Source organism: Phaethon aethereus, assembly GCF_964289735.1.
Source record: "Phaethon aethereus genome assembly, chromosome: 5".
Lineage (NCBI taxonomy): Eukaryota > Metazoa > Chordata > Aves > Phaethontiformes > Phaethontidae > Phaethon > Phaethon aethereus.
In genome coordinates this window covers 27,462,336-27,488,565 of record NC_138579.1, presented here as the reverse complement: position 1 = coordinate 27,488,565, position 26,230 = coordinate 27,462,336, and the positions used below count along the sequence as shown (strand labels likewise).

At 52.7% G+C, this 26,230-nt stretch overlaps 2 protein-coding genes across 2 annotated transcripts in view; one reads left to right on the top strand and one right to left on the bottom strand.

Moving 5' to 3' along the window:
- Positions 1-3,317: 3,317 nt before the first annotated feature.
- LOC309405372 (acetyl-coenzyme A synthetase 2-like, mitochondrial) lies at positions 3,318-15,015 on the top strand (the record flags this gene model as incomplete). Its single annotated transcript, XM_082000142.1, has 14 exons — positions 3,318-3,739; positions 5,131-5,227; positions 6,450-6,649; positions 7,116-7,291; positions 8,167-8,319; positions 10,740-10,887; positions 11,330-11,467; positions 11,668-11,760; positions 12,161-12,273; positions 12,752-12,878; positions 13,571-13,698; positions 14,249-14,312; positions 14,632-14,753; positions 14,842-15,015. Exons 1-14 carry the CDS (start codon positions 3,424-3,426, stop codon positions 15,013-15,015), a joined length of 2,049 nt encoding a protein of 682 aa, XP_081856268.1. The 5' UTR covers positions 3,318-3,423.
- Positions 15,016-16,109: 1,094 nt separating this feature from the next.
- ABCD4 (ATP binding cassette subfamily D member 4) overlaps positions 16,110-26,230 on the bottom strand; it is a gene marked incomplete at both ends in the record, with an annotated part of 14,255 nt that continues 4,134 nt past the window's right edge. The window contains 13 exons of the mRNA XM_082000141.1: positions 16,110-16,205; positions 16,372-16,487; positions 17,348-17,424; positions 17,787-17,839; positions 18,122-18,171; positions 19,357-19,393; positions 19,605-19,696; positions 19,995-20,203; positions 20,469-20,558; positions 20,737-20,828; positions 21,719-21,840; positions 22,799-22,893; positions 25,571-25,621. Of these exons, the coding sequence (XP_081856267.1) occupies positions 16,110-16,205; positions 16,372-16,487; positions 17,348-17,424; positions 17,787-17,839; positions 18,122-18,171; positions 19,357-19,393; positions 19,605-19,696; positions 19,995-20,203; positions 20,469-20,558; positions 20,737-20,828; positions 21,719-21,840; positions 22,799-22,893; positions 25,571-25,621 (1,180 nt within the window). The remainder of the gene's footprint in view (positions 16,206-16,371; positions 16,488-17,347; positions 17,425-17,786; positions 17,840-18,121; positions 18,172-19,356; positions 19,394-19,604; positions 19,697-19,994; positions 20,204-20,468; positions 20,559-20,736; positions 20,829-21,718; positions 21,841-22,798; positions 22,894-25,570; positions 25,622-26,230) is intronic.

Here is a 26,230-nt window from a genome sequence, read left to right as displayed (position 1 = left end):
AAGCTGTAGGACAGTGACTTCCAGGTGACCCTTTCTGTCCTGCTTTCAGCTGTGAGCACCCTTCCCCAGAGCTACTGTTTTTCTTCTGTCAAAGGCTAAGCCCCTCCATCCAGCCCCTGTTTGTCTTTGTCCCCCGGTCGTTTGACGTGTTAGATGATAGCCCATGGTGTGTAAATAATGTATATACAGTGAGAAAAGAATTCAGTATTGAGGTGTTTGAGATATGGAGCTGTAACAACTTCTAGTCATCCAGCATCTGTGATTTATGTGCCATTTTCTGTAAAGATATGAACAAGAATAAAACTAAACAGGAATACTGTGTATGAGTCTGGTCACCGACGTTCAAGGAGGGTGAATTCAGCCAAAGCTGAGAGGGGGTTGGATGTCAGGCTGTAGCTAGAGAGAAATGGGAGCTCCAAAGAAACACAGAGAGAGATCTGCACTTTCCTCCCCACTCCGGTGTGGAGAAGATGGGGCTTCGGTGCTGCTCTCCCTTTGCAGTGAAAACCAAAGCTGAAAGAGGTGTGCAGAAGTTAGGCATCATGGCATACAACTGGTCAGAGAACAAGTCACTTCAGCATCCAGAACAGCCCTGGTGCTTTAGGTCACCACATGTCACATGTGCCCTGGAGTTAGAATCATAGAATCATTAAGGTTGGAAAAGACCTTTAAGATCATCAAGTCAACCCAACACTACCATGCCCACTAAACCATGTCCCAAAGTGCCATGTCTACACGTTTTTTGAACACCTCCAGTGATGGTGACTCCATCACTTCCCCGGGCAGCCTGTTCCAATGCTTGACCACTCCTTCAGTAAAGAGAGGTGGGCAGACCTCCGGGCAGACTCAGCCTCTCTGCCAGGAGCAGGCTGCAGGGCTCAGCCAGCCTGAGGAGCAGAGGTGGCAGCCAGATGCTGCAAGCTGTCCTGGTTTCAGCCAGGATAGAGTCAATTTTCTTCACAGAAGCTAGTGTGAGGCTGTGTTTTGGATTTGGGATGAGAAAATGTTGATAACATGCTGATATTTTCAGTTGTTGCTAAATAGTCAAGGACAGTCCAGCTTCTCGTGCTGGCCTGCCAGCAAGAAGGCTGGGGGTGCATGGGAAGCTGGGAGGGGACACAGCCAGGACAGCTGGCCCAGGCTGGCCAAAGAGATATTCCCTACCATATAACATCATGCCCAGTATATAAAGCTGGGAGGAAGAAGAAGGGGTGGAGGGATGTTTGGAGTGATGGCGTCCGTCTTCCCAAGAAACCATTACGTGTGAGGGAGCCCTGCTTCCCTGGAGATGGCTGAACACCTGCCTGCCCATGGGAAGCAGTGAACAAATTCTTTGTTTTGCTTTGCTTGTGTGTGCGGCTTTTGCTTTCCCTGTTAAACTGTCTTTATCTCAAACCATGAGCTTTCTCACTTTTACTCTTCTGATTCTCTCTCCTGTCCCACTGTGGGGGAGTGAGCGAGCGGCTGTATGGGGCTTACTTGCTGGCTGGGGTTAAACCACAACAGTCCTTTTTGGTGTCCAACATGGGGCATGAAGGGTTTGAGATAACAACAGATTTGATTGGAGTATGCTAGGTAGAATTTATAGCTGTTATTGCTGTTTAGCTATTAATTGGCAGGCTCCCTGTGCTCGCCATGGATTTGTTTTCCTTACTGTATATTAGAGTCTAGTGCTCGTTAGTGGATGCTTTTTGCTTTCGCTGCTGCCGTGCTGCTGTACTGCTTATCGTCGGACTCTGCTGGGCCTGGGAACAGTTTGGTAACAGCAATGGCGATGTGCCTGGGCTGGCAGATTTCTGTGCTGCTGTACTGGACAGGCTGGAACTCCAGTGTGAACTCGAGTCGAAGGGACTGTGACTTGTGGATGAGTCCAGGCGGGAGCAGGACACCCCGAAGCATCTGTGGCTGTGCATAAGCCCATGCCAGAGCAGATATATCTCAAAGCATCCGTGGCCATGGTTATGTCTGTGCTGCAGCAGGTGTATCTCTGAAGGGATTGTGGCACAAGGATAAGTCCACACTGGAGAAGGTACATCTGATAGCATCTTCTTGGGAAGACAGATGCTATAATTCCAAATGTCCCTCCACCCCTTCCTTCTTCTTTGTCACGGCTTTATATATGGAGGATGACATCATATGGTATGGAATATTCCTTTGGTCAGTTTGGGTCAGCTGTCCTGGCTGTGTCCCCTCCCAGCTTCCCATGCACCCCCAGCCTTCTTGCTAGCAGGCCAGCATGAGAAGCTGGACTGTCCTTGACTACTTAGCAACAACTCAAAACATCAGCACATTATCAACATTTTCCCATCTCAAATCCAAAACATAGCCTCACGCGAGCTTCTGTGAAGAAAATTGACTCTATCATGGCTGAAACCAGGACACAAGTGCAGGGGAGCTTGTTGATAGGGAAGGGCACTGATGGATTTCCAGCAAGGCGAGCTCCGATTTGAGAGCAGTGGGAGCCCACACTGAGTTACCAGAGAAGGAGCTGATTTGCCTGCCCTGCTAAGGGCATTTGGGAATTGTCTGATGGAAAAATCTGATGGCTTACAGGGGAAAAAGGATGAGGCAGAGCAGACATGCATAGGAAATGAGAGACTTTGCTTGTGGAACCATGAGGCTGCTTGGGCTTGACTTTGTGGAAGGGCTGTAAGCCCACAGGACTGATTTTCTCCAGGGGGACAGAGCCCTTGTAGGTCTTCACCTATCACTGGGGGCAGCTCTGATACAAACCAGGTTTGTGGTCAGGGATGAGTGCACCTGCCATCAAATAGTGCCTGTCTCCCATACTGGTGACCAACCTGTTCACCGAACTTATCAGCCCAGCAAACCATGAGTGGTGTCACACTATGAAGAGCAAAGAGGAGATCTACAAACCCTTTCATCTCTGATGCTGATCCCATTGGTGTGCCTGGCTGAGAAGAGCCCTGCTTGCAGGGAGACCCTTTTTCTGCGAGTAGAGGGAGGTGAGTGGGGGTAAAGTAGAGGTGTCCGGGGATCCAGTGCAGCCCCGTGAGATCATGAGCGTGAGTGGGCTGGTAGAGCCTGGCCCAGGCACCTCGGCCCCCGTGGGGAGCCCAGGCACCCGCAGAACCTGGCTCCCGTTCAAGAGTGTCTGTCAGGACTCAGATTAGCATGAAGGTTATTTTCAGTCAAACATTTCTACAGCCCACCCCTTTCCCCTCCCTTAAAGGGATTGAATTTCTTTTTCCCTGTAATGGTCTGGAAGAGAGGAGGAGACAAACAAGGCAGGGGAGAAGGGGCACTTGGGCTCCTTGTGTGGGAGACCTGCTTTGTGTCCAGTCAGCCCAGGGCGACGCAGGCCCAGGTCCCACAGGGGCCTGTCTTGCCTGAGCTGGGTGTCCTGAGCAGCCACAAGGGCTCCAGGCACCCACCTCCTCGGTGAGAGGCAGGCACCCTGCAATGATGGCCAGGCTGCTGGCCCGGGCTTGCTGCCCCAGAGTTCCTCCTCAGGCTCCCAGATGCCCTCCTGGGTCGGCGGCTGCCCGAGCGTGGAGCCACGGGCCCCTCACCGCCTACATGCCCGAAGCCATCGCCTTCTCCAGACCCAAGGACCACGAAGGCTTGTACATGGTGTCAGTGCAGCAGGGGGATGCCTTCTGGGGAGCTCTAGGGAGGAGCCGGCTCACCTGGATCACCCCCTTCCACTCTGTCCAGGACTGCGACCTGCACCAGGGCAGGGTCTCCTGGTTCCTGGGCGGGCAGCTCAACGTGGCAGGTAAGGAGGGAGACGGACCTTGGAGCCCAGCAAGCACCAGCGGGTGCCTCTCTGTGAAGGGCTTTGGCCCTGGGAGCAGATCGGAGGAGCACAGTTAAAGGATTGGAGGGAGGGGAATCCCCAAAAGGTCTGGTTGGTCTTGCAGTGGCTGTAGTGTAAGGATGTAGCTGGTCCTAAGGGAGCAACCAGGTATCGCTGGAGGGGCTGCAGGTGGATGGGGGTGGGCTGGGGCACGGGCTGCTCTCCCTCAGCCTCCATGGATCCCACAGCAGCGCAGTGGCTCCATTCTGCAGGATCAGAGGCAACAGCACCAAACCCTGTGCATTCAGCAGGCAGCACTGCACTAGGTTATCCCTGCCCAGCGAAAGCAGTACGTATCTGGAGAAAGCAAAATACAGGAGCAATGAATGGTACTGGTAGTCCCCACAGCTGTGGGAGGCTATTCTTCTGCGAGCTGGGGCCACTGCCTTAGCAGGGCTTCCAGGGGAATACACAGGGGCTGGTGACACTGTGTCCTGCTCACAGCGCTGTTTGTCCCAGTGTTCAAAATACAAGACAGACCTCTCATAAATCAGGTCTTACACAGTCCACTCGGGCAGGAGAGCAGGAGTTATTTGCCTTTGGGATTTGAGATCTTACTGTTTCCCCTTTCATGTGTGGTGTTTTCTCTCCTGAAAAACTACGAATGGTCAGGAGAAAAAGGTATTTTGGTATGCAAACTGGGGCTGCTGCATCATCCCACCACCTCAGTAGCAGTTTTAAAGAAAACAGAGTGGAACAAGGCTCAGGAAACTGCAGCTGCCAGCCATGTGGGGAACTTTCTTGGAAGAATTACAGCCAAAGCCTGAGCCTACCATGTCCCTGGAAAGCCAGAGATTGTGCACTCCTGGCCCTGGCTCTCTTCCGTCTTGGACAAATGCACCCTGCAGTCTTCCTGCACAGAGCTTCACTTTGTCCTACATTTGTTATTTAGGAGCACTGCAGATAAAAACCTGCCCTAGTCCACCCCAGAAGCAGCTGCAAGGCAGTGCTGGGTGGAGTGATGGCTGAGTTAATGTTTGCCAGGCCCTCTGAGGGCATTGGGGATGTGACCTCCAAAGGGACTTCAGGCAGTTTCTGCTCTGGACAGAGTCAGGTTGCAGTTAAGGGGGAAGGTGATAGTGAGGATTGGTAGGTACTGGAGTGGTGAGGAGGGTATCAGGCTTGGGACAGTGCTTGTGATCTGCTGGCCGGTATCCAGAAAGGTTTTTCAGTGGATGCGCAGGGATAATGCTGAGAATACTTACACAGAGCCATGACTGATCTGAAATCAGGACTGCCAGCGCTGAGTTTATGTGAGTTAAGAGGTACTGAGGGTTGCTCTGGCAATGAGACTGGGTCATCTTTTCCAGTGAATTGCCTGGACCGACATGTCCATGTAGCCCCAGACAAAGTGGCCTTAATCTGGGAGAAGGATGAACCAGGAGAGGAGGTGCGGGTCACATACAGGTCAGTACTTACGTCTGAGCGTACGAGAGACATATTGCAGCATGCATGAACACTGCACAGGGCTAATGGACGTCATGTGAGGGGATGCAGAATCCCTTCACACAGATAGATCAACAGTATGGTGGCTGTTGGCTTGCCTGTGCTGATCTGAGACTTCAGCCTACCTCCCAATTAACCCTCTGGGCCTCAAGGGGTCCCTACCCAGATGGGGAGGCAGGTGTAAGCCCCTCATGACAGCACTGCAATGCTTGTAGGTAAGACCACATGGGAAAGCCCTCCCAGCAAGGCTCCTGGTGTCTAAACTTGCAGGTAAATGGTCTGCAAAAGAGACCAGATTCACAGCCACATGGGTGTTGGGAAGTCCCATGCTCGTCTGCATATCAGCAGCGCTGCTGGGTTCGGCACTCTGGGGGGACTGCCAGTCTAGCCCTGCTAGGTTGGTCTGGGGGCCCCCACCTTCCAGCTCAATTTGCCTGCTTTCTGAGTCTCCGCCACAGAATCCGCTTAAATCCCTCTGCACACAGAACAAATCCCTCTGTCCTCTCTGGCTCCAGACCTCACACGACAAACATGACCATCCACCCCTGCCAATCTCCCTGCATGGAGACCCCTCCCATGAAATGAGTCGTTGACAGCCAAGCTGTGGTTTCTGGGAGCGATGCTTCTCGGGAGAGGCTTCTGTTTGCTCACCGCTTTCCTACAGCTGTTGTTCTCGCTGGGGGGCACAAGCTCTGGAGGGTTTGACCTTCCCAGCTTTAGCAAAGCATGGGGTCTGGTTTTCATTGGGGAAGATATCTAACTCCTCAAATGTAGCTTCCAGCCTTGCAGGGTAGCGTGTTGCTCCAGTTGTACAGACTGATAGAAATGAAATGTTCAGGCTGCCACTGGGAAAGTCAGCTGAAGTGGTGTGAGCCAGAGGAATTGCCAGTGGCCATTTCTGGCCCTATGGCTGGCTCCTCATGCTGGCCAGTGAGAGTGTCATGCTCTATACAGAGACCATTCTGATTTCTTTCTTTTCCATAAATAACGTCCCACGTTAGTGACTGTCTTCTCCTTTCCTTCCCACTGACATTTTACAGCTCTCCCATGGATTTCCAGTAGGGGGGGTTAGGGTGAGTAGGGATGTAAGCTGTGTACCTGTTTCTCTAAGGTCCCCCATCTTTATGCATGCAGGTAAGATCTGCAAGAAAGTCTCTAACTGTGCCATTGCTTCTTTGGGCAGGGAACTGCTGGAGCTGACATGCCGCCTGGGAAACACCTTGAAACGGCAAGGGGTGAAACGAGGTGACAGGGTGACAATCTACATGCCTCCGTGCCCACTGGCGGTGGCTAGCATGCTGGCCTGTGCCCGCATCGGGGCTGTGCATGCTGTGGTGTTCGCCGGGTTCAGTGCAGAGTTCCTAGCAGACCGGATCCGGGATGGTAAGAGCCAGCGGGTAAGGGAGACATGTGTTTCCCTTGGGGGACAGCGCTGAGCTTGTTGGTTAGACAGCTGGGGGGCTCAGGGCTGTGCTGGTGGGCAAAGGTTTTCTGCATAAGACTCCCTGGGCTAACTGAGGGTGTGCTGCCATGACGTATGGCCATGGAGCAGGGATTAGCACCCCAGGAAATGGCACTGGCTCACTAAATATCTTCCAGCCCATGGGAAGAACTCATTCTCTCCTTCATCCAAGGGACAGAAGGGCTGGGATACAGCATCTCCTCTGAGGGGATGCAACACAGGCAGGAGGCAATGGGAAACAAAGATGCAAAGCTGCTGTTTTTGCTAAATGGAGGACATGAGTTACAGGGGCTGGGAGACAGGAGGAGAAGTGCAGGGTCATGGCAGAGCCAAACTGCTGTGTGACTGATGGAGAGGGGCAGAGCTGCTTATGTGGCTCTTCTGCAGCCCGGTCGGAGACAGTGATTACAGTGAACCAGGGGCTGAGAGGCGGCAAGGTTATTGAGCTAAAGAAGACGGTGGACCAGGCTGTGAAACAGTGCCCAGGAGTGAAACGGGTTCTGGTTTCCATGAGGACTGACAGCAAGGTTCCCATGACAGCCCTGGACATGCCGCTGGAGGAGGTGAGAGGCTGCCTGGCGCTACTGCTGCTTCCGCTGGGCAATGTACCCGCTCTGGGAGCAGGGACAGGGGGTGGAGAGAGGGTCCTGGCTGGCCGTGGCAGCTTTGCTGTTTTGTGTTGACACGGTGTGGAGGCATTGTCCTGCAGCAGCAGTGGCAGCTGGAGCTGCACACGAGTTCAGGACAGTGCCAGGAGCCGTCAGGATGGGTAACTGGTGGCTTTTCCCACAGCACCAGCCCTGTACTGTCAGGGACAGGCAGTGCAAACCAGGGCTCGTAGCAGGGTGTACCAGGGGCTAGAAACACATCAGACACAGGCTGACCCATGGTGAGCTCAGCCTTGGACTGCCACTGCACTGTCACACACCGCTCTGCTGGCAGACCTGGCACCCTCTGTGAGTGGAGTCCGAGGAAGCGGGCGGTGAGGTTGCCCGTGTGCCCGTTATTGGTGGCACACAGGATAGCCAGGCTGCCGGCATGGCACGCCGTTTCTGAAGAGGCGAGCCCCTGCCGTGCGTTTCTCTTAGCTCCCTGGAGCTGCACAGAGGTCTCCCCACCTCTGCTCATCCCATCTGCAAGCACTTAGTGCTCAAAAAGCTTCCTGGAAGACTTCTGTGCTGGTCAGAGCAGCAGCAGCATAAAGATAGCTGCCTCTTACTCAGCAGGTCTGCTCTGGTGGAGGAGAGCATTTGCCGGCTCAGCAAGGCGAAAGAGAGTTCAGGCTGGCGAGCAAGGGGAGTGGGGGTGGGGAGGACGGTATGGGGGGAGCAGAGGTGCTCGGAGGTCAGCTCGGGGGAGAGGTGCGCAAGCGGGCGCAGGGACAACACAGGGAAGCCTGTGAGAACCCAAGAGAGGACTGCTGTGCTCTCTCCTGCAGGAAATGATGAAGGAGGATGCATGCTGTGACCCTGCTGCCATGGACAGTGAAGACATGTTGTTCCTTCTCTACACGTCAGGCAGTACCGGCAAACCCAAGGGTCTGGTTCATTCCCACGCTGGTTACTTGCTGTTTGCCGCTCTCACACACAAGGTAATGGATCCCAGCCACAGAGCGCTCGTGAGCTAGCAGTCCATAGACAGCGCAGGGAACAGATGTGCTGCCTTGTTGCACCATGAGCTCATCTTTATCCAGAGCAAAGTCTTTGGGAAGCCCTCCTAGCACATCAGCCCAGTACACATCTGCCTACAGGTACTGAGGAAGAGCAACACATGAGGACAGGCTGAGAGAGTTGGGGCTGTTCAGCCTGGAGAAAGGAAGGCTTCGGGGACACCTTATTGCAGCCTTCCAGTACTTAAAGGGGACTTACAAGAAAGATGGGGAGAGACTTTTTAGCAGGGTCTGTAACGATAGGACAAGGGGTAACAGTTTTAAACTAAAAGAGTGCAGATTTCAACTAGATATAAGGAAGAAATTTTTCCCAGTGAGGGTGGTGAAACACTGGCACAGGTTGCCCAGAGAGGTGGTAGATGCCCCATCCCTGGCAACATTCAAGGTCAAGTTGGATGGGGCTCTGAGCAACCTTGATCTAGTTGAAGATGCCCCTGCTCACTGCAGGGGGGGTGGACTAGATGACCTTTAAAGGTCCCATCCAACCCAAATCCAAAGAGTCTATAATTCTATGATTCTATGCTCTGGAGCAGGGCCTCCCAAACACATACTCTTCTGAGCTACCTTCTTGGCTTCTTCCTTTCACTGCCCTATCCTAGACTGAATCATTGGGTGGGGTGCTCAGCCTTGCAAGGGTAATTTTATATTACTGGGTGAAGAGGAAGAAGCCAATCTGCTCCTAAAAACTCTGGCTTGCTTTCCCTGAATGTAACTACCCCAACTCAGGTGGGAGATCGAGGGCAGTGTTTCTGGGAGGGGCCCATTTGAGGATATCTGTAAAAGTTGGTGAGTGCCCTCAAGGCAAAGGGTCTATACCCAAAGAGTGTAGGTCATCTTTGGGAAGAGGAAAGCCTTTAACTCCTAGCATGGCCAAAGCAAACTCTAACAGAGCTGGATAAAAGGGCACTACGCACAGCATGGAGCTGCACTTGGCTGTAGGAATGGTTGTGAGGGACATTTCCTAAGACATTATAGGGAGTCCTCTGGAAGAAGGAGTTCCTCTCTGAACAGTCCCTTAGCTTTGGGTCTGGCTCTCCCTGTGTGTGACCGAAGTTCCAGTACTGCCTCAGACCATGCACCCTGTGAGACAGCAAGCTCAGGGCTGGCTTGGTTGTCTCTGTCAGCCACGAGTGCTGGAGGCCAGATGTCCTGGAGTGTGTGCAGGGGGTTTGTGGAAGCCCTTGGCTTTCCTGTGAGCAGAGCTGTCTGTACAGCTGTGCTCATCATAAGTGACACTCTCAAGACCATCAGAGCTGGTTTGTGAGAGCCAGCAAACCGCAACACGGGGCTGGCATGCCCAGATCTCAGTTGGATGAGATTATGGCTGCTACCATAATTCACCACTGGGTTAAAAAGAGACAGAGCAAGCAGGGGAAGTTTCCATTACGAGCACCCTGGAGCACTTGAGGCCCCGGAGTCCCCAGCTGGCAGCCTGCAGACAGGGAGCTGCAGGAAGAGACAAGCAGGTCCAAAACAGCCGATACCAGAGCAGAAGGTGAGAAGTGATGGGCTAGTGGGAGGCCGGCCCCTGGGGAGCTTTCCTGGTGCTAAATAAAGGAAACGAAGGAGAGTGCTTGAGGAAGCTGGATGTGTTGCTGCTGGTCTGATGGCACGCAGTTCTGCCCTGCACAGGGCAGGCATCGTTCCCTTATACTGCAGCCTTGCAGCCAAGGGTCTCCTGAGGAATAAATGGGGCAGCAAGAAGAGCTTGTTCTGCTTTCTGCCTGCCTGCAGGCACAGGGCTGCACTCACCCAGCTAAGGTGGAGAGGTGCCAACTCCTGCAGGCAAGCTGGGGTGGCCCTGAGCTGGCAGAGGCATCTCACAGTCCCTCTGCTTCCTGCCTCAGTGCTCTTAAGCTGGGCTCCTTGCTGAGCTCAGGGTTTTCCTGAGTGCTTACTGTGCTGTGGAGCCCAGCAGTGCCTGGAGTCCTTCAGCACATTGCCCTTGCCAACAACTCCTCTCCTTCCATGTGGTCATGTAGGTGTGGAGGGACCATCCTCATCCTGAAAAGTTCTCCCATTTTGATGCTTGGATCAGCCTTGGATCAGCAGAAGGAAGGAAAGGCTGTAGTTATCTCCTTTGGAAACGACCAAATTTGGCTGTGGTTATTTTTTAAGTGTCTCTCTCCTCCTCCACCTTCATAAAGCACCTGACATTTTATTTTTTTCTGACAGTGTTTTAAAAAACACTCTGCAGGAAGGTGTCCCTGCAGGGGTGGTGGGAAGAGGGAAGGATGCAGTAACATCAGGGCTGAGAGAAGGGTACACTGCTCCCGGTTGTCCCCCTTGCCGGGAGGGCAGGCCCAGGCTGTACCCCTCACTGACTCTCCCCTCTTGTGCAGTATGTGTTCAACTACCAGGACAGGGACATCTTTGGCTGCATGGCAGACATCGGCTGGATTACGGGGCACAGCTACGTAGTCTACGGCCCCCTCTGCAATGGTGGCACCACAGTCCTTTTTGAGAGCACTCCCATCCATCCTAACCCTGGTGAGTGAGAAGGCATCAAAGGGGAGCTGGGACGTGCCACAGCCACCCTGTGAGACCCGCAGCAGGCAAGGAGCTGGCAGCTTGATGCCAGGACACAGGCAGCAATGATTCTGCTGCTGCAGGAGCAAACCGCGGGCTGTGCCCAGTGGAGAGCTGCGAGGGGACATGTCTTTTCCTCTGGTTAGGCAGCCACTGCTGCTTCTCCAGGGGTGAAGCTGTTTCTCCCTGTCCCTCCCCACAGGAGAGCAGCAGAGCTAGGTGATGTGGAGGAAAAGAGGCTGCTGCTGCTTCTGGACTGCTTTAGTCCTCCTCAGTGTGGGATTAGCTTGGCTGAGGGTCCAGGCACTGCTAGAGAGCCCTTGCTCTCACCTCCTCTCTCTCTATCTTGGTCTTGGGCTGGGATGACCTGTGTGGATGGTTATTGGCCCTGTTTCCATTCCAGGCCGCTACTGGGAAACAGTGGAGAGGTTAAAAATTAACCAGTTCTATGGGGCACCCACTGCCATCCGCCTGCTCCTGAGATACGGCGATGAATGGGTGAAGAAGTATGACCGTTCTTCTCTCAAAGTGCTTGGCTCAGGTAACTGCTGGTGGCATGGGCTGGAGCAGAAAAATCCTTGGGCATCAGATTGTGCTTCTTCCCACAAATGCCAAGAGCAGCAGCACGTGAGAGGAAAGTGGGGAAATTGCATTGTTTGGGTCCGGCTCCATGAGTAGGCCCTGGGAAGCTGTCTTTTGACCTGATCTTTCAGCTCTATCTCCTTGTCTTTCCCCTTTCAGTGGGGGAACCCATCAACAAGGAGGCGTGGGAGTGGTACTTCCGTGTGGTTGGTGAGACACGGTGCCCAGTAGTGGACACGTGGTGGCAAACTGGTGAGATACATATGACCTCTCATTCCAGCTTCTGCTCTCCGAGGCTTTAGGGGTGACCTGCTGCTTTGTTGGCCAAGTGGGAACAGTTGTTACTGACACTCTTGTATGAACAATGCTGTAAGGAGCCACGGGCACCAAAACATGAAAGAGAGAAATGGCCTTTAAAGCTAACACAGAGAAACACAGGGGAGTTGATGGTAGGGAGCAGATCTCTGCTGAACTAAATGAGCAGGACCATCCTTCTGCAAAGAGTCTGCCCCAGCTCCCTGGGAAGCCCAAGCCCAGCCTGTGGTCTACAGGGTGCAGTGAGGGCCAGGGCAAAGGCTGTTGGCCAAGCAGCGCTATGTGGCTTTCCTCTTGTCCCTGACTTGGATGAGCATTACAGTTTCTTTTGCTTCAGAAACAGGAGGCATCTGTATCTCACCCCGTCCTTCTAATCCTGGAGCTGAAATCCTTCCAGGCATGGCTATGAGACCCTTTTTTGGTATCAGCCCCTCCCTCCTGGATGACAAGGTACATTTATAACCTGCAGTCCAGGCCCTAGCTCAGCCCAGTTTCCCCCAGGCACCTGCAGCAAGTACTTGCTGACTGGTGTGGAGATCTGTGAGCATGACTTTCCTGCTCACCTCTGCTACACAGCAACCTTCTTTGCTGGAAAGGGACTAACAGTGAAGCTGTTCTTCCAAATAGAGCAGAAGTTGAGTTGTTTTCTAGCTTGCTCTGTCCTGACAAGACGCACTGTGCTTGGGGTCCCCAGCACATATCTTTCCAAGGTGAAGTAGCTGGGCAGGGACAGCCAGCCTCCCTGGAGGGGCCCTGTGTGCCACTGTGGGAGGCAGTTGGTTGCAGACATCTGCTGGGAGAGACTGGGCCTGTCCTGTTGGAGTCAGGGGCACAGGACTCTCCTAACTCTCACTGGGTTAGTAAATAGGCAATGACTAAACATCCCAAAATCCTCAGCCATGGTTACTAAAAGGTAACTATTTTACAGGGAAATGTCCTTCTGGAAAACAACATCTCTGGAGCCCTTTGCATCTCACAAGCTTGGCCAGGTATGGCACGAACCATTTACAATGACCACAAGAGATTTCTGGAAACCTATCTGACTCCTTATCCAGGTAAGGAAAACATGTGGCAGGTCACTGCAGAGGTCTTTTTTTGGGTACAGTTGCGTCTGCCTGCTGGTTTTCTGCACATGGGTAGGACTCAGAACTGGTACTGCTGCTTCGTTCTTCCACAGACCCTCCACAGTGTTGAGGCCCTTCATGTCCCCATGCCCAATACCTCAGCACTGCCCTGGGAATGGGTCTCTCTCACCAACCTTCCCCATTGGATCATGTGCGGTTTTAGGGCAGTGGATTTGTCCTTCTGCCCCCAGTCCCCTCGAGCACAAAGAAGCCTCTTGGTGCATCTCTTGCAAACCCTGTTGGTTTCTGTCACTCATCCAGAGGCACTGAGCAAGCCCAAGAATCTGTGTGTCTTGACATGAAGCAAAGGGAAGCAGCAGGACCACATGCACCTGCACTGGAGCAAAGTTCTCCCAGCTTGTGGTGATGAGGCAGGCTGGGCTTTTAGCCAGCACACTGCAGAGTGAGGGAAGGAGCCTGATGATAGAACAGACAGATACCAACAGAGGCAGAATACTAACAAGGGAGGTAGGTACCTTCACTCTGAGCAATTGAGGAAGGAGCAGAGTACATGAGCCCTGGTGCTAACAGAAAGGAGAAGGGGGCAAGGTGAGAGCATTGCTGGTGAGCAGCTCACATGCTCACCGCAACAAGTGACCATGGCACGGTTCTGGCTACTGCAGGGTTTTTCTTCACTGGGGATGGTGTTTATCGTACCAGTGAGGGCTACTACCAGCTGACAGGACGGCTGGATGACATCATTAACATCAGCGGCCACCGGCTGGGCACTGCGGAGGTGGAAGATGTTGTGGTAAGAAGTCTGGGTGGGAGGTAAACTCATCCGAGGGGACAGCGAAGGTACATTGCTGGTGCTCAGGGAAGCCTCTTTGAGATACCTGGACAGAAACACGCTGCTGCTGTAGCAGCAGGGAACAGTGTTGGACCCACAGCCTACCTGTAGGAACAGCTTTCCACCCTCTCCCCTGCCATTCTGGCTCTCTGCAACAAAGGAGGGACAAAGCCTGATAAGGTTGATATTGTAAGTGGGTGAATCCCAAAGCAGCAGCTGGGCATGTTAAGGAGAAGCAGTAAAGATTGTGGGACCTGGTGGAGCAACCCAGAGGCAGAGAACAGGGTCTAAAAAGCGCAAGCCTAAAGCAGCCAGGCATGGCGGGGGAAGACTTGTGTTTGCCGACAGACCTGCTGAGGCAAGAAGGAAAAAGGGCAGAGGCCATGGGAGGCCCTTCCTTATCCCTCTGCATAACCTGGGCTGCAGCAGCCAAGCCAGGTCAGAGCAGCTCTGAGGTAGCACCCAGCCTGCTGAAAGCACTGAGCCAAACCCCAGCCCTGTTCTCTTCCAGAATCACCACGTGGCAGTGGCAGAATCTGCTGTCATCGGCTACCCACATGAGATCAAGGGAGAAAGTAAGATGCTTGCTCTCCTGCCCTCAAAATATCTCTCCTGGGGCTGTTGCGCTACAGTGGGAAGTGGCACTGCGACACCAACCCCTGGTAGCAATGTAGTGGGGATCTCAGCACAGCCATCACAACCTACACATGAGACCAGCTGGGCTTTGCATAAGGTGACAGCACCAGCACCATGGCCAAAAGTACTTACAGCTCAGGCTACAGTGCATCCCCTGAGGCTACCAGCAGAGCAGGACCTCTCCTGGCACTCGGTCCAGGCAGGCTCTCAGGAGCATGCTGCGCACAATGCTCAGTAACCTGGTGGTTCTTCTACCAGGAGCCTACGTGTTTGTCGTGCTGAAGAAGGACAGTGGCTACACACAGGAGATTCTTGCTGCTGAGCTACGGGAGCTGATCTCAAAGATGATCGCTAAATACGCAGCTCCAGAGTATGTTCAGGTAATACATGCAAGCTGGTCCAACACCCGCGCCGGCAGCCTGGCCAACTCCCTTCGCCCAGCCTTAGCTCTGCTCCTCTCCATCACAGGTCACACACCGGCTGCCCAAGACACGCTCAGGGAAGATTATGCGTCGGGTGCTAAGGAAAATCGTGGAGGACAAGGCCAGTGAGCTTGGGGACCTAACCACCCTGGATGACCATGAAGCTGTGCAGCAGATCATAGAGGGACGCAAGCGCCTGCTGGAGGGGCAGAGGAGCTGATAGCTTGGCTCTGCCAGCAGCCACCTCCTGCTCCTCCACTGCCGAACCGGGGCCATGTCCAGAAACATCACTAAGCAACCGGTGGCCAGTAAGTGCTCAGAGACCATACCTCCATTGCAGTCTCAGAGTGACCTCTCCACAATACCAAAAGAGACCCCCCAAACTCCTGTCTCCACACACCTATAGGAGGCAGGGGAGAAAACATGACTCATAGGCAGACCAGTAAGGGGAAGCAAGCTCTGCTTCCTTGCCTAAAAGCAGAGGCCCAAATAGACCTCCTCGGGGTTCCCTGTGCCTTGCAGTAGCTGTGGAGGTAGCCACAGGGCAGGATGCCCAGCCCTGGGCATCACTCCTACCCCAGCTCTGCTCTTCAGCAATAGTCTAGTCCAGGACCATTGCCAATATACAAGCATCTCCTCCAAAGCAAACCCAGAAGGAAAAGATGCAGCAGTCTGGTTAACAAATACTGACTATTCTCCAGAAATGTTGGAAAACAGGCCCCAGATTTTAATACAAAAATGTTCCTTTGATCTGTAATCCTGTGTCATAAGGAAAGCAGAGACATGCCCCTTCTCTGTGCCAGCATTCTCCTCCCCTTACAGTGCATCCCTCAGCTCCTGCTGGGGAGCACAGCCCTCAACAGAGCCACAGGTACAGCAGTCTGTTCTGCAGAGCTGTGTATCAAAGAGACAGAGGTCCCAGTGAGGCACAGAGGGCAGAACAGGAAGCTGCATCCTAGCCTCACACCACTGCATCCTGGGCAAGTGGATGTCCCTCTGGTCATTGCTTCTACAAGCCCCATGAGGCAGCATCTTCTCTTTGGGCAGCCTAGCAGCTGAGCCACTTCCATCATGAGAGGCAGGGAGGTAGGAAAAGAGGGCTGGGAGAAGGATGGCATAGATGTGTCTGCTCCTGGCAGAACCCCACACCATGAGTTCAGGCTTGGCCCTGCGTCCATCAGCGAAATCCAGACCTGGTCTTGCCCTGGATGAATCCCTTGTTGACAGCTGTTGGCTTGGCAGCTCCATGTCTGCTATTTGGAGCTCTCCCACATGTGTGCAGGTTCTGCGGCTGGCCAGACAACAGCATATTTTTCAGCATCCTTCCCCAGCTGGGAGCCACTTCATCTTCTCGCACCGAGTGAGCTCCCATCTTCCCTCCCCATGAAGTTTCAAAATCCAGCTGTGGAACTGCAATTCAATAACACAACGACTGAGGGATGTCTCTGTGACGGTATATCCTCCCACAGTGAGGCCCTCCAGCCTCAGTCACTCCCCTCTGCTCGCCAGGAACCCTCTGTACCTCCCCTGTCTTGCTACCACCAGGAAGGCATAGAGTGCTGCCTCCCCATCTCACCTTTTCAAGGCTGGCCCTGTGTCCCACACTGATCAGCGTCATCCCCAGTTGAAGGCACACACGGTACAGTTCATGCTCCACCTCTTCTGTCAGGGCACTGGTGGCTTCATCTAGCACTGAGAGAAAAGCAATAAGCCTCACAAATCCCCTTCCCCCCCAAACAGTCACCTCTCCCTGGGCAAAAGATCAGCATCTGCCAAGAACATTTCACATATTAACCAAAGCTCACCAAGAGCATCTGCAGAAGGCAAGTCAAGAGAAGCCTAAGAATCCTGCTGCCCTTCCCCCCAAGCCCTCGAATCCACCCAAACAGCACCATTCACCTCATTCCTCTCCCTCAACAGCTGCCAGCCACTGCCTCATACACATTGCTGTGAAAGCCAAGATGTGACCTTCCCAAGGAGGGCTGTGCACCAGAGCACCAGGCTGAGCAGCAGCCTGTGCACCTTTCTGGCCCAGATCCCACCTGGAGCAGCCAGGACAGCCTGGGGCACCTTTCTGCCCATTAAGGGTAAATATTACAGACCTGGAGCAGAGAAATTCAATCAGCTCTACAGCTTTTAGTTTGCAATCCACAGGCTCCTTCTGCCCAGACAGCACCGAGCCATACTACAGGCTTCAGGGGAAGAGGGGTACTTACACACGGGTACTTGAGACTGACACCACCTCCCCTGGCCCCCACAACAACTCCTCCAACAGCCTCCCAGCCCCCCAGCAGTCACTAACAATCTAGGTGTGCAAAGGAACTAGTCCCATCTGCTAATGGCAGCTGCTACTGTGATCTCTCAGGACCATTTCTCCCCCTGCTCCTTGTTTTCTTTCACTGTGTTATAGCTAAATTTCCTACATTGCTTCCACGACCACACAGATTCACAAGCTTCAGCTATGGCAGCTGATGCCATGCTCACTAGCATGCACACTCTTTGTGTGCCTTTTTCTTTTTCCCCCTTCTTTTCTTTCACAGTCACTCACTCACCTGCATATTTTGGCTGGAGGTAGAAGAGCCGTGCAAATGACAGCCTCTGCATCTCCCCTGGGGACAGGATGTCATACCTACAGCAGGGTTGAGATTCAAAATCTCCCTCAAACAAAGAGAGCTCGTTTGCTGAAGAGCTTATGGTTGCTGACATTGGAGACCCCAGCAAGCAACTGTCCCTGTATGTCCCCCATGGCCCCCTCCACACTGTGACTGGCTTTGTACCCCTGTGCACAGCCAGCTGCCTGCTGAGCAGCATGGCTGTGACTGTTGGCATTGATGCTTGGGGCATAAAGGCTTTGCCTCTGTATACTGCCCACCTCCCACAGGACACAGCTAGACACAGATGTTCATAAGTCCAGCAGCAATGTGCATCTGCTTAGAAATGCTCCCCACCCAGAGGGATCACCCAAACTCATGCAGATGACAAGTCCCTTACCAGTTCCAGTCCACTTGCTCATCCATTCCTCCAGCCCTCGCCAGCAAATCAGTCTGCAGAGAGCACAGCAGACTTGTGAACACAGTCCCCAACCCTGTCAGGCCACAGCCCTGAGCATCACCATCCCCTTCCTCCTACGGTCTCTTCTGCTTAAGCTGAAGTTGCTCCATACCCCTCCTCCTCTGCCTGTCCCATGGACAGTCCTGTCCCAGCTGCAGACAATGTCCCCGCATGTGTCCAGCACACGGTCACACTGTGCTGCCACAAAACCTCATCCCTTCTTCCCTTGCTGGCAGCACCAGGAAAGAAGGCAGCTGCAACTGCCGGACACCCACCAAGCCAGCCAGCTCCAGGACTCGCACAATTCTCTCATCAGCTGCAGACCCTAGGGGAGAAAGCAGTAAAGTATAAGCACGGGCAATGTGTGCTGAGGCCATATCTGCACAGAGGAGTTGATGGGGCAGAAGGGAAGGACTGGAGGATCTCCTGAGGTCCAGTGTAGCTGACTTGACCACTTAACGAGATCGAGTCCTGAGCTTTAGCACAGAGAGCTCTCAAAGACTGACCTTCCTTAAAAATATTAACCATGCCTGTGAGCAGCATGCCAGGAGGTAGCTGGGCTCCACAGATACACCTGAGACTTGGCTCAGTCCACGGTCACAGATGGACACAGCCAGAACACAAGGACCCAGGCTTCAAATGCCAAGGCCCTCCCCACCAGCCACTGTCTTATGGCTGACTTCCCACTGTACACTGCAGGTGGTGGAGTCATGGGAGCAGGGCTCGGATAACAGCCAGCAAAAGGATCCTATATGGGATGGGAAAAACCTCAGGGTGAACCAGCTGAGGAGCAGAACATACATGTGAGCTGGTACAGTCAGCAGCTATGGAATCTGAGCAGAAGGGCTGTGCAATTCCAGACCTCTCTGAAGCTGCTGACAAGCCGCAATAGTAGCTGATGGCTGCAGTTACTCTCTGCAAGACTGTGACTCCCAAGTGTTTGAAAACAGCACATAACACTGCTTCACTTAGACAGAAACTTAAACCTGGACATCTGCAAGCTGCAGCAGATCATGTGTGGTCTAGCTTGGGAAGAGGGCAGGGGAGAGAAAGGATCCATGTAGTCTGACCTCAATAGCATGCAAAGCCTTGGGACATCATTTGAAAAAGAGAAACAGTGAAAGATGGAGATGGATGGAAAATGAGATGAAGGCAAACGTGGCTTGACCAAAGGCAGGTTGTACCAGACAGATCAGATATATCTCAGCAGCAAGGTGCCTCAACATGTATGACACACCTAGCACAACATGTAGAGCATGGCCAGCTTGTCCTCATTGCATCAAGAGAATACGTTCTTATCAAGAGAATACATTCCCTCCCAAAAGGGAAGGAACACAGAGCTGACCTTAACATACTCTAAGGTAAACCTTCCAGCAAAAAACAGAGAGCAATAAAAGCGAAATGGATGAGTGCTCCTGATGGGGCATGGTAGGGGGGAAACTGCACTGGGTACAGGACAGGGAGTTGACACGACAGAGTTGGCCAATTGCTCTAATGAATTTCCACCTACCTGAAACTGGATAGACCTCCTTCAGGGGGTAGATCACCTGTTTAACAGAGCAAAAGAAGCCATGTCAGAGGGAGCTGGACACAGTCCATCAGAGACGCAACAGCGGTGGCATGAGCTCAGGCATGCGGGAAGGAGCAGCTACAGGCATCCTCTCTCTTGCAGGCCTTTCTGCAGCACACAGGTTCACAGGGCACAACCACAGCTGGGAGCAGAGCTGAGGCCAGAGTAGAGGCAGACCCCGTGCTCACCTGCTCACGCAGGCTTCCGTCGGTGAAGAAGGGCCTCTGCGGCAGGAACACCACTCCCCAGGGGCCAAAGCAGGTCAGCATCTTGATGCTCCCTGCGCAGAAACACACTGATGCCAAGCCTGCAGCGCCAGCCAGCAACTCCCCACTGCCCCCTGTGCAGTCCCGCCCCATGAAGCGGCCAAAATATACCAGAAAGGGTCTATTTGCAACACAGGGCAAAACAATGAGAGCCAGAGCAGAGTACATGATAGAAATGGGTGGCTCCAACGTATCAGTGACACATTCACCATCACAAGGTGGCACTGGCCTCACGACCCCACATTGCCACCTTCCAAACTCAGGGCAGCCCTGGTTGACAAAGAGAAGGCTGCAGCTAGCAGCAGTCCTTACCCCGCGTGCTCTCCCAGAGCCCCCCAAGGACCCTCAGGAGAGATGTCTTCCCTGTGCCGGTGTTCCCCACAATCATCACACTGTTTCCTTGTGAGATCCTGAGGCTCAAGTCCTTGATGAGCAGCTTGCCAGAGGATGGCACCGACAGCGTCACTCGCTCCAGAAGGAAAGCTGTGTCCCTTGGCACTAGGTCCTCCTCAGAACGTCTGCTGGGCCACCACCAAGACAAAGGAGGAGAGATCTGGGGGTAAGCGATCACGCTGAGTCTGGCAAAGATCAGGCACCTTAGACCTCCTGTGCCTCTGTGACAGCAGCCCTGCCCCACACACCCCGGGAACGACAAATCACAGTGAGCACTGCCTGCTCCAACCGTGTGCAACAGGCTGTGACAACCAAGGGCCACCTCCATCCCGTGACAGCCCCACACTCTGGCACACAAGCTGCAAGCCAGCCCGTTCCTGAGAGGAGACTCACCCATCCAAATCCCAGCTGGCTTTGGCTTCTGAGTAGTTACCATTTTTTCTTCTGCCAAGGCTCAGCAAGGTCTCCTGCAGTTCACCAATCCTAGACAAACAAGAGGTTGCATGAATGCCAGGAAAAACTCCAGCAGCCTCCTCACAAGATCCAAACTTGTCCATGCTTGCTCACAAGCAACTGTTTCTTATTTATTTAGCAGAGACCTGGGCACAGTCTTGTGCCGCACTTCCCTTTTCTGCAGAGACCTGCCCGCAGAGAAGCTCACCTGTGTGTGTAGCCAGCTACATCGGTCACAGTGCTGGAGAGATCTATGAGCTGGCTGAAGCAACCAATGAGGTAGATGGAAACAAAGGCATTCTGGGGAGAAATCACACGCCAGAGCAAGGGTCAGCACTGAGCTGGGGCACTGCCCCTTCCTCCATGGCTGCAAGTAGGAAGCCAAGGAGTACAGACATTTGGCCACGTCAGCAGTTCCAGCAAGACGAAGGAGGGGTGGAAAAGTCACCCAAGGTGGTGGGAGTGAAGATGATGACCATCTTTGGATGGAGCAGGGCTTCCCTGCTCAGTACAGTGGTTTTTGCCAGTTGGACGCATCTTCTGCCACTTGGGGATGGTGTTTGCACAGTGCCTGCTGGCCAGCCCAGGGTCCAGCACGCTCTCCCCATCTAAGTCATGCAGATCCATGCCACCAGTCCTGCCCCAACACCATACATGGCTCAGAGCAGGGTGTCTCAGCCTGCAGTGCCCACTTACCTATTTTTAGCTCTTCATTCCTTATAATAAGCCAGTTTTGAGTATCTGGGAATGAGTCAGGTCCGGAAGGCAAATGCAAGCCACCTTAGCCTTGCAGGCAGCCAGGCTCACCACGGGCAGCAGCACAGGTATAGCATATACAACAGCATATACACCCACAGGGCATAATCCAGACCTGCAGCACTGCCAATCCCCACCCACACCACCGAAAGCCAGAGGCTTTCTAACCTTTTTTTTTTTTTTTTTTTGACACAGATGTCTGAGCTAGGAAACATTTATGTAGATGTGTCCTTAATAGCTCTCACCCCCAGGTTAATCATACACCAGCTGGCTCCAAGCTCCCATTTCCATGTCACCATGGGCAGGGACAGTCTAACCTGAAGGTCAATTGCTGCAGGTTATCCAGCCCCAATGCCATCAGCCCCACAAGAAACCTCCATCCTCAGCACCCGCTCACCTTCTACAATGGGGTCTGCGAGATCACCTTAGCTCACCTTGCTGACAAGGGCGCTGAGCTCTGTTGGACTCAGGTCACCATAGATGCCAGAAAAGATGGGAATGGCAATGACCACGTAGCTCAGGATGCTGCCCAGGTAGTCAAAGGTGTTGACCCCAACTGGGCAGAAGGACATGGAAAGAAGACAGCGAGTTAGGGTGGGAACTTCTGTCCCAGCCAGGCACAAGTGCAGCTCATGAGCCCAGTCAGAGGAAGACCCATGGTCTTGCCTCAGTTGTTCATGATGCACCAGAGCAGAGCTACGCACTTTGCAGGACAGCACAAGCACCAGGCTGAAAAACCATTTATCAAGCAAAGAGTGCTTTGGGGCAGGCCCCTGAGCAGAGAAACATCATCCAGACACACAGCTCAGGAACCACCATGGGGCAAAAGCCACTTTGCCTGCTTGTTTCTACTTTTCACAGGCCTGGTTGAATCAGAAGAAACAGGAAGGAGAGGAAAAAGGAAGCTCTGGGGCAAGATGGTTGGCTGTGAAGTCTGTCTTGGAACACAGGACAGGCAGAAAGATGTAAGACCCCAAATTCCCACAGAAACATCTGTCTTCAGGGCTCTCCCTCCCTTACAGAAGCTCACTATGCTGGTGAGATGAGGAAGCACTGTCCTGATAGTGATCACTTAACACCCAAACCTGGACCCAGTGACAACGGGAGTAGGGAGATTTTCAGGGGACAGGTATGCTCAAGGGACAGGCTCTGTAGGAAAGAAGTTTCCATGGCTCCCAACCACATATACAGAGTCTTCTTCCCCAAAGTTCAAGCCCTTCCCTCTCTTCCTGGCCATTGAACACCTGCCCCACAGAAAGCAGAGATTCCTCACATCCTCTGACTCAGCTGGGTCCTCCTCAACTTCGCTCTCTACGAGGCTTTTTCACAACTGGATTCCCATTTAGGACTGCAGGAGGCACCCTCTGTTCATCCTCAAGGCTTTCATGCACCAGCAAGAGGCAGGAGAGGAAAACCTAGTACTGCTGCTCTAGCAGTACAGTTCCCAAGCCTGTGGGCCACTGCAGTGGAGCTACCACATGCCTCGCTTCACCCCCCCCAAACACCCCACTCACTGTATAGCCACAGCTCCTTGCCTATCAGTTCCCTCTGGGCCTGCAGCAGGCTCTGCAGCCTCCGGTCCGTGCGCATGTGCTCCACTCGCCCGGCCCTGTAAAATAAGATTGCAACATGCCACAGCCATCCTGGGAGCCAAAGCAATGAAGTCAAAGCATGGGCTTTAGTACTGAGGCTTGGAAAGCGTCTGGCACCTTAGCCTCCGAGCAACAAGCTCTTTGTTGAGCAGCACTGAACAGCCAGAGCACCTTCCTGAAGAGCTTCACCAAGAAACTCTGGCTGAAACAAGGACCAAATCTCTCCCAGAGCCCATAGATGCTGCTGTTGCATACAGGAGGAGGTGTTGCAAGGCCATCAGTGAGGCCTCAGCCTGAACCAATGCACACCCCAGGTCACACACACTTTCCAAGCAGAGAGACAGCACCGCTAACACAGCTGGAACCAGAAAGGAGAGGGCAGAGGCGAGTCCAGGAGGTGACAGCAAGCCAACACTGCCTGCAGTGCCGGCAGCCCCAGCCTGCTTCTCCTCTTTCCCCACCCTGGAGGAGTGGGACAAGGACAAGTCCCGAGCATTGCGGCCCCCAGTGCGGGTGACCCCAGCCCCAGAGCCCTCTCCTTTCCCAGGAGGCATCAGGGGGTCACCCATCACCCGAGCTAGCAGTGACGCTCCCACGGCCACGCTGAGCCAGTAGCAGGGAGGCACATCTCGGCATTAAACCACCACCTTCAGCAAGCTCCTTCTGTTCCTTCTGCAAGGGCTGGGCTGCCCTCAGGTGGCAAAACGCAGAGAGCGCTCCACGTCTCGCTCCAGACTCCCCCCTGCCACGGCAGCTATTGCCCCTGCCACCCAACCCGCGCTTGGATGGACCTGCACACACCCACACTCCCACCACAGCCCATGCAATGGGGGAGCCGCTGGGGCCAGAGTAGATGGGCCAGGAGCTGCACAAAAAAAAAAGTACAAATTAAGATTTTTGAAGAGTCTCAGTTATACAGATTCTCAGTTCTTAGAAAAAAAAAATTATTTTTCAAAAATATATCCAGTTAGAATTCAATTTGTCATTATTGCCCTACAACCCATCTCAGGTAATTATTGATCTGCAGTCTTTGCTGCTGAGTATTTGTAAAGGACACAGCCTTGGACACAAGGAATGAAAGGCGAGGAAGGGGTCGGGGACCAGAGCTATTATTTCTTTTGCAGATGAGGAGAGATTGCTGTATTGGTTTCAGCTTTTTGTCCCATTTGTTTCACTTTTATAGTAAGTTTGCCAAAGGCTTAGAAACCAAAGAACTAAAAAGGTGACAGTGCTCATGTTTTGTTTCTTTCTTCATCAAAGCAATGGTTAGGGAGATGCAAGAAGACAAGATCCACGAGCTACAGAAGTCCAGCAGTCAAAACCAGCCACTCCCTATGTGTTCCTCTTCTTGCAGTGTTCTAGGAATGCAACCTTTTAAAAAATTCCTTTATTTTTATTTAAGATTCATACCATGAAAATGCCTGGTTTTGTGCAATTCTATTAAATTCCAGTCTCCCACCAAGTGAAGCTTTTCTACTAATGAACTGTAGTGAAGTAAGACACTCGATTTTCTTGTATAATAATTCACTTTCCATTTTCTACTTAGTAATAGACTAATAACTTCAGAATTGTGAGGAAAGGCACTGCAGCTTAAATAAGGGCATGTAATTAGAGTATCTTCTCCATTAAGAAAAATTATCATCAACCAATAAGAATGAACCAGTTCACAAAGAAATAACTCAAACTTGCATATAACAATGCAAACCAAGATTGATTTCAGTCATTTAAATCAGAGTTTCTTGCCTGTTAACATAAATCCTTATGAAATTGGTGATTTTGAATCAAACCACTTTGGGGACAGCACCACAACACTTGAAGTGTTCAGTCATTACAGCATGAAGGAGCCAAATACAGACCACAGGCAGGAAAGACCAGAGACAGGACAGCTGCCACTTGCTTAAATTCCTGGAAGAAGTGTGATTTCACAACACACAGGGCAAAGGCAGACACATGACAGGAGAGGAGCAACAACCTCCTGCCACCAACCAGGCACCCCAACACAAGCTACAGTAAAATCGTGGCCCTTTTCCTGGGTTCTAGCCATTTCTGTGAAACACCTTAAAGGCTCCAAGCAGCAGCTCAACAGACTTCAGGGCATCACTAAGCAAGGAGGTGCTGCTGGGCTCCCGACTGCGTGCTCAGAGCTCTGGGGTAAATGGCACTGATCAAATTCAGAGAGTAGCAGTAGAGTGTTGGGAGGGTCAAGGCACAGACTGACCTAGAGGAGCAAGCAGAGGTGAGGAGGCCAGGCAGCAGCGAACATACCCACAAAAGACATGCAGGTTAGCAGCAGCAAGATGGGGCCAAAAGCAACCTGCAACAAGTCCCCAGGGGAACATTCTGACAAGATGCAACGAGACCTTGAGCGATCTTCCAGGTAAGGACCTAGAAAAACATCATCAATGGTCTCTAAGCCAGTACTGAATCTCCATCAGGCCTCTAAGCATACTGTTAGAAGGGAGGCAGAGAAAAAATAATTGTCTCCAGCTGCTGTGGAGTATTTCTGCAGACGATGCGCAGAATGTAGAGGAGAACAGAGTGCCAGGGTTGTATGACACTGCAGCGGGATGGAGGGTACAGAGAGCTCTGGCTGCAGCAACAGGACTTGGGCTCTTCTGGGATACATGAATACAACAAGGATGCCCCAAGCTGGGAGGATCCTTATGAGGACGTAAAGAAATGAACGCTACTAACCTGTAGAAAGCAGCTGGTTCTGCATTGACACGAATCTGCATGTGCTTGAACCTGGATAATCCAAAAAAACATCATCAGGATTGCCCACAAATGCCCAGTGAATTATGTAGCCAACGTCCTTGGCTGAGGAAACTAGTCTTGTATCTGTCAGAGCACTGATCTGAGGCTTCTCTTGACAGAAATACTCAACAGGCTTAAAAAGGCACCAGAGACCAAGCCTTAGCATAAGGTGACATCACTCTGGGCCACCTCAGTGACACATTTGTTTGGTACCCCACTCTCTGTGCACATCATCTCAACCCTTGGGCCTCCTGTTTTCTAGGCCAGCATCTCCACCATACAGAAGCACCACAACCAACTGCCCTGGTCTGGGCTCCCCGTGCCACACCAGTTTCTGCTGCTGCCTCTGGATGCCCTGAGCCCCAGGGAAAGCTGCAAAGACCCTGTCACACACCCAGCTAACCCTGCAGGGGAAGGGGAAGAGGCGAGTTACAGAGTATATGGAAAGACTACGCTGTTTTGGGCACTTCATGAAGGTGGTGGTGAAACAGAAACATGATTTGTCCATAGATGCAGGTCACTGAACTTACACCTGCACCCAAGAAATTTCCATGTGCAATTTTCTTCAACGCATCCAGTGCCCTAGCAGAGGCACCAGCA